The sequence below is a fragment of the Nematolebias whitei genome, chromosome 14 (assembly GCF_014905685.2).
Source record: "Nematolebias whitei isolate Nwh7 chromosome 14, NemWhi1, whole genome shotgun sequence".
NCBI classification, from domain to species: Eukaryota; Metazoa; Chordata; class Actinopteri; order Cyprinodontiformes; family Rivulidae; genus Nematolebias; species Nematolebias whitei.
The window spans coordinates 2,249,825-2,256,410 of NC_056511.1; the positions used below are offsets into that span (position 1 = coordinate 2,249,825).

General features: G+C 42.9%; 1 protein-coding gene and 1 pseudogene across 1 annotated transcript in view; both read left to right on the forward strand.

The window, feature by feature from the left end:
- The window catches only part of LOC119420771, a 261,041-nt pseudogene that overhangs the window by 36,156 nt on the left and 218,299 nt on the right, over positions 1-6,586 (forward strand).
- The window catches only part of nipal4 (NIPA like domain containing 4), a 15,373-nt gene continuing 9,823 nt past the window's right edge, over positions 1,037-6,586 (forward strand). The window contains exon 1 of the mRNA XM_037687759.1: positions 1,037-1,088. Coding sequence (XP_037543687.1) covers positions 1,049-1,088 — 40 coding nt within the window. The 5' untranslated portion in view covers positions 1,037-1,048. The remainder of the gene's footprint in view (positions 1,089-6,586) is intronic.

Below are 6,586 nucleotides of genomic sequence, written 5' to 3' on the forward strand. Positions count from 1 at the left end.
TGCTGATCTGTTTCGTGTTGCTGCTGATCTGTTTCGTGTTGCTGCTGATCTGTTTCGTGTTGATGTGTTTATGCGTGCTCATCTGCTCACACAGACTCATGTTCGTGCTTCGTGCATTATTAGCTGATGTTTTTCTTACTTCATATCTTTGATGTTATCACTGTTTTTCTTTTACATTTTATACTTTTGTTGGCGCAGCACGGTGGTGCAACTGGTAGAGCTGCTGCCTCTCAGCGAGCAGGTCCCTGGTTCAAACCCTGGTCCAGGGGCCTTTCTGGGTGGAGTTTGCATGTTCTCTCCGTGCATGCGTGGGTTTTCTCCAGGTGCTCCGGTTTCCTCCCACAGACCAAAAACATGCATGTTAGACTGATTGGTAACTCTAAATTGTCCCTAGGTGTGAGAGAGAGAGTGAATGGTTGTTTGTCTCGTTTGTCTCTATGTGTCCCTGTGATGGACTGGAGACCTGTCCAGGGTGTCCCCCGCCCTTCGCACAGTGATTGATGGACATGGGCACCAGCGACCCCCGTGACCCAAAATGGAATAAACGGGTAAAGATAATGGATTAAAGTTATTATTATTATTTTTATATTTTGGAAAATTAAAAACATTCTCATAGAACAATTAAAAAAATATATAAATAAAAAAATAACATAAAAAAAACTATTGCTTAAAACAGAAAAAGACACTGTGCCCCCCCCCCCCCCAGCAGGTTTCTGCCCCGGGCGCCTGGCTCTCCGCTTTCGGCCCTGGCGGCATCGTGCCCGCCCTGGTGGGCGTGGTCAATGATGGGCGGGTCAGATGTTTACCTTCCCCGCCGCGGCCGAGCCCGGTTCCGCAGAGATAAACGGAGGTTAGGACAGTCTGCGTCGGACTCCTGGGACCGACCCGACCCCAGTCCTGCAGGTCCAGCTGCTCTCCGCCCCTGAACGGTTTATGGAGGTTTTTACTGAGTAACTGATCGGGTTCCGGTGGACGGAGGTAGAAAGAGACCCGCTTCCGGTTCGGGTGTTTCTGTGGACCTGTTCCCTCTGCGGAGGAAAGCAGCACGATGCGGGATTTTCACCTGAATAATGAAACGTGCCTGAACGGTAAGAACACCTGTTGGATGTTTGTGGCTCACCTGAGGGCTCACCTGTCCGCAGGTGTTTAAAGAGGGAGGAGCCTCCTGCTGCAGCCACAGGAACAAATGGTCGCTGTCTCAGTTGAGTTTAAAACCGAACAAGTTCCTCAGCTGAATCTCTCAGTATTATGATTCCATCCTGTTTAAAACACGCAAGTCTCGACATAAATAAACTCCTCCTCATTAAAATAAAGAATCTGGTCTAGTTCCGGGTTTTTGGAACCTCTGCGGGGCTCAGGGGGTTGATGAGGTTCAGGTGTTCAGCGGATTCATTCTTGACCCACACCATATTAGAACAACTAGAGAAGATGCTTCCTGTGAAAATGCAGCGCGAATGTTTATTACAGAAGAACTTGATGAGAAACAGCTGAAGTTTCAAACACGAACAAGCCTAAATTAGTTGAAGAACATAAATAAGTTAAATAAGCATAAATAAGTTTATATAATAAGTGCTATGTTGTCATCATTGTATGTTCCCAATGGCGAACTTGTATTTAACCCATGGCACCCAGGTGGAGCAGTGGGCAGCTGTGTGGGCGCCTGGGGAGCATTTGGTGATTGGGTATCTTGTCCATGTGTGAATGGCTGGGGATCGAGTTTGTGGCATTCTGGTCCCGGGTCGGCTGCCCTGCCTCTGCCCCATCTCGTACCCCAAAGAACGTTTGGCCACTTAGGCTTAAAAGAAGCAGAACTAGGCAAACAACAACAACAACAACAACAACAACAACAAAACAGCTAAAATATCAGAAAAAGCTTAAGTTACCAGAAGAAAGTGGAGAGAGCAAATTTTTGCTGAATTATGCTGAACAATTGTGAAATGAGTGCAAACAATGTGGCTTTAGCTGAAAAGGCTAAAGTTAGCATTAAAAAGCTAAATATTAGCTGAAATAGTCAAAAAAGCTGAGACTTGCAGAAATAAGCTGAAGGGAGCATAATTTTTTTCAACCTTTATTTCTGCAGGTTAGTCTCATTGAGCCTCAAGGACTCTTTACAAGAGAGACCCGGTTTAAACAAAGAACACAGAAGACAACAATAAACAATCATTAAAAAAACAAAATGCAAATAAAATAAATTAAATATAAACGACACAAAAATAGCTGAAATTTGCTGAAATAAGTTAGAAGAAGCACATAAATGTTGTAGTTGGCAGAAATGATCTGAAAGGAGCACAAAACAGCTGAAATTAGCTAAAAATAGTTTAAATTAACAGAAGGAAGCTGAAAGCAGCTGAAGCAGCTGAAAGCAGCTGAAGCAGAACATGTGAAAGGAGCTGAAAGCAGCTGAAGCAGAACAACATGTGAAAGGAGCACAAAACAGCTGAAATTAGCTAAAAATAGTTTTAAATTAACAGAAGGAAGCTGAAAGCAGCTGAAGCAGCTGAAAGCAGCTAAAGCAGAACAACATGTGAAAGGAGCAGTAAAAGCTTGTAAACAGATCTGAAGATCTGAAGGAGGTAAAATGAGCTCAGTTCATTTTCTATGAGGACAAAATTTTAGAAAAGGCTAAATATTTCAAAAAGCTAAAGTTGCATCAATACCAAAAGTCACAGCAGGACTGTTGTGAAGGAGCCGAACGTTTTGTGATTTATTGAAACAGCTGAAAACTGCAGGACGAGAATCATTCTGAAGAATGTACAGAAGAAAAATGGATCATGGAGTGAATACTTCTTGAAGTTTCACAAACTGAATATTTTAGATCAATTTGAACTGATCTGAGTTCTGACTCTTACACTGTTTTTATTCAGCACCCTGAACTCATACTAAGATTTAAATTTAATCTTTTCTGCTGAGAACTCAAAAACATGAAAACCTCCATCATCTGCACTTCTTCTTTTTGGGGTTGCGGGGGTCACTAGTGTCCATGTCCAGCTACCACCGTGCAAGGGGTGGGGGACACCCTGGACATGTCTCCATGGACGTCCTGGACAGGTCTCCAGTCCATCACAGGGACACCCTGGGCAAGTCTCCAGTCCATCACAGGGACACCCTGGACAAGTCTCCAGTCCATCACAAGCTAAAACCTTCAGTTTTAAAATAACTTAAAAAATCAAGTCTTTTGAAGTGGGGTTCTGTGGCACAAGATGAACAGTTAATATCTTACCTGGTGTAGATGGCTCTTTAAAGGACCTCCGTTAGACTGAGCTTTGCTGCGTTCTGACTAGCCGTTAGCTCGTCTGTTGTCTCGGAACATTTTCAAACTTCAGTTTCAGGAATTGTTCCGTTGTCTTAAGGTTCACGTGAAACTGTTACTCCAGTAAAAATATAAGAATCTTTCTGCAGGAACCGCTACAGCTAGCTGCTGCTGCTTGCTAATGGAACCCCATCGAAAGTTTTACTAAATAAAGTTCACATAAACCGTGATGAGACTTCGGAGTTGCTTTAAGACGGCAGTGATCCGTGTTGTGACAAGCCAGCAGCTCATCCGTCACACCGTTTCTTCAGACTGAGGTCATTCAGAGAACCATCTACAACAGGTAAGATATTGACTCGTATAACTCCAAAGAGCTGTGGTTGCTCGGTGGTTAGTGTAACCCTGAGGCTGCACGTTCAAGCCCAGGTTTTGTCTGGAAGAATGAACCAAATCTCTTGTCGTTTGCCTCGTGTGGCGAGCCCTGCAGGCCGAGCAGCTGAAGGAAAAACATCTACAGCCCCTGCACCGATGCCGACATGCCGTCCAACTCTGACGTCACAATTTCCAGCTTCCGTGTAGAAACTTTAACTGGGACAGCCCTTTAAGTTGGAATTCTGACTAGGAAGCTTTGGGCTACGTCACTGCTCTCTGCCACATGCCAGCGTTCTCGGCCACGCCCACTTCTCTGCTGCAGAGTGGAGATCAGCTGATCAGCTGCAGGAGGGAGCTTCTCCTGCAGCTGTGGGCTGCACAGAGGTGCTAAATAGTTTTATTTTAAATATAAATTCCATGCCGATCGTGTAGCTCATCCATCAATCAGCCGATTGTGTCATGTCCAATCTTACTTTGAAAAACCGTGATGGAGTGAGTCCTCGATAAACACACCGCCAAGTAGCGAGGAACTGCTCTACCGAATCCTGTCTTGTTTATTTTTTGCACAAAATTTACTTTAACTGCACCGTTCGGTCAACAGATTTCTCGTCCCCCGCCGCAAGCACGGAGAACAGGAAGTACCGTCTGTGCACGTTGTGAGCCCGATGACCAGAAACAAGTCGGCTTCCATTTTGGGGCGTGGCTGCATGTAGGCGTGTGAAGGTCACCTTCAAAATCCAAGACGTGCGCTGCCTCAGACCAGAACAAACACCTCCTTGTGTCTCGAATATCTCACACTAAAAACGTTTAGGTTAAATACGTTTAGGTTAAAAACATTTAGATTTACTTTATTCTCTGTTCCAGTCCAGAAAAAACACTTGTCTCCAAAACTACAAACATTCACTGTCCAACCCCCTCAGAGACGGACGCTGGTGTAACGCTTGTTGTGAATGTTTTGATGACAGAACTAGAAGGGCGGGCTTTATGGCTGGCGGCCATCTTTTTACGACTTCTGGCTTCAGGCAGGAACGCCGTGAAGCTTCGCGTCAATAAAACGCACCGACAGCTTCACTACGTCTGAACGATGAGCTCATGGTCGCCTGCAAATTTAACTTGAACATATTCAACGTAACATTTTGGAAGACAGGATTAATGTTTGTTTTTTCAGTTTTAAATAAGTGTCTTTAAGTAGAAATAATAAAACGTATTACTTTACTTTGATTACAAACTATTTTTACCTGTTTTACTGAGATGAGGAAGTTTGATTTTTGTTTTTGTCGTGTTTAAGAAGTTCCCATTTTTGAAACGTTGGTTCTGAGTTTGTTCCTCCGAGGCTGAAACGTTGTTTCTCGAGTGTCCTGATCTTTATTGTTCTATAAATTGTTCCGCCCGTCATCGTTCAGGTCTAAACGTTTTATTTGTTCATCTTGGCCCGCGGGCCGCAGGTCGGGCTCACCTGAGCCCCCTGTTGGCAGAAACCTGTCCACATTCAGAAGTGACAAACTTCACGTTTTTATTAAGACAATAAAACTGACTCCTAACGGAGTTTCTGTCTTTAATTTGAACGTTGCGTTCAGTTTTTTAAAATGTATTTTTTAATAAACATTTTGCTACAAACGAGTTGTGATTGTAAATATTCTCATTAAAACACATTTAATGGTAAACTTTGTTTAAGGGACTGAAAGGAGTTGTTTTACAGTGAGTTTGGTAAAATCAGGTGAAAATAAACGTCATCATGAAGTTCGTTGCATTTTATCTGTTTTTAAATGAACACTAGTTTAATATCTTAAAATTATAACAATCAGGTGATTATCATCTTCTGACATTTTCTTTAACATTCAAGTAAATAGAGCTCCAAAATCTTTAGCGTCCAGATCAAATAAAACCAGTTTAAGTTGAATTCAGACACTTCATGTTTATCCTACATCCTGTCGACGCGCCCCATGTTTGGGCCTCCTGCTGATTTTAAGGAATGACACGAATTCCCACGCCTCAAATTCAAACAGAAATTCGTCCCGAGTGTTTTCTGAAGGCAGAACGGATTTTTTTTTTTGGACGTTTGAATGTTTACAGAGTAAATAAGAGCCGGTCGGACCGGTTCTTACCCGACGCTCTCAAACCAAATACGACGAGGGGCAGAGAGAACAGGAAGTCTCTGCTCAACTCCAGGAAGCCGAGAGGCGTTTATAAAAGTTAAATTATTGATCCTCGGTTCTTTCAGGAGACAGAACTGCTAAATAAACCGAGAATTATACTAAAAAACAACCTTAGAGTTTTTCATTTTAAACCGACTGCTTGTTTTTTTTTTTACAGTAAGCTGCATTTCTGTTTTATTTACAGAAGTCTAACATTACCCAGAATGCATTGTAAATTTAGAACGTGCTTTTGTCCACTAACAGCGAAAAACTGTTGAAAATTACTTCTTAAATTAATATGTTTTTAGGCCGGTCGTGATAATCAATAAATCAATTAATCGCATGATAAATGGAAATTATCAACCTCATTTTCATTTATCAGCTTTATCTGGATCAGTGACAGTGGCAGAGCTAGGGTTAAACACAATGACCTCAGTCTTCTGATCATTAAAACTCAAAAAGTTCGCAGCCATCCAAGTCTTGATGTCATCAAGACATTTTAACAAAGGGCGAATGGAGGAGGAACTGTTAGGTGTTAACGGCAGAGAAATCTGAGAGTCATCAGCATAACAATGAAAGGAAAGACCATGTTTCCTCAGGGTAGACCCTAAGGGGAGGAGATAATGAGAACAGAAGGGGTCCAAGAATGCAGCCTTGTGGGACCCCGCAAGAAAGAGGCACTGAAGTAGATAGTGTTAGCAAAATTAACACAGAAACTCCTGTTGCTCAGGTATGAATGGAACCATTCTAACGCTGCACCAGTAATCCCAACCCAGTGTTCCACTGTCCCTCCTCTGGACGTGTCCGAACCACCGTCCCTCCTCTGGAC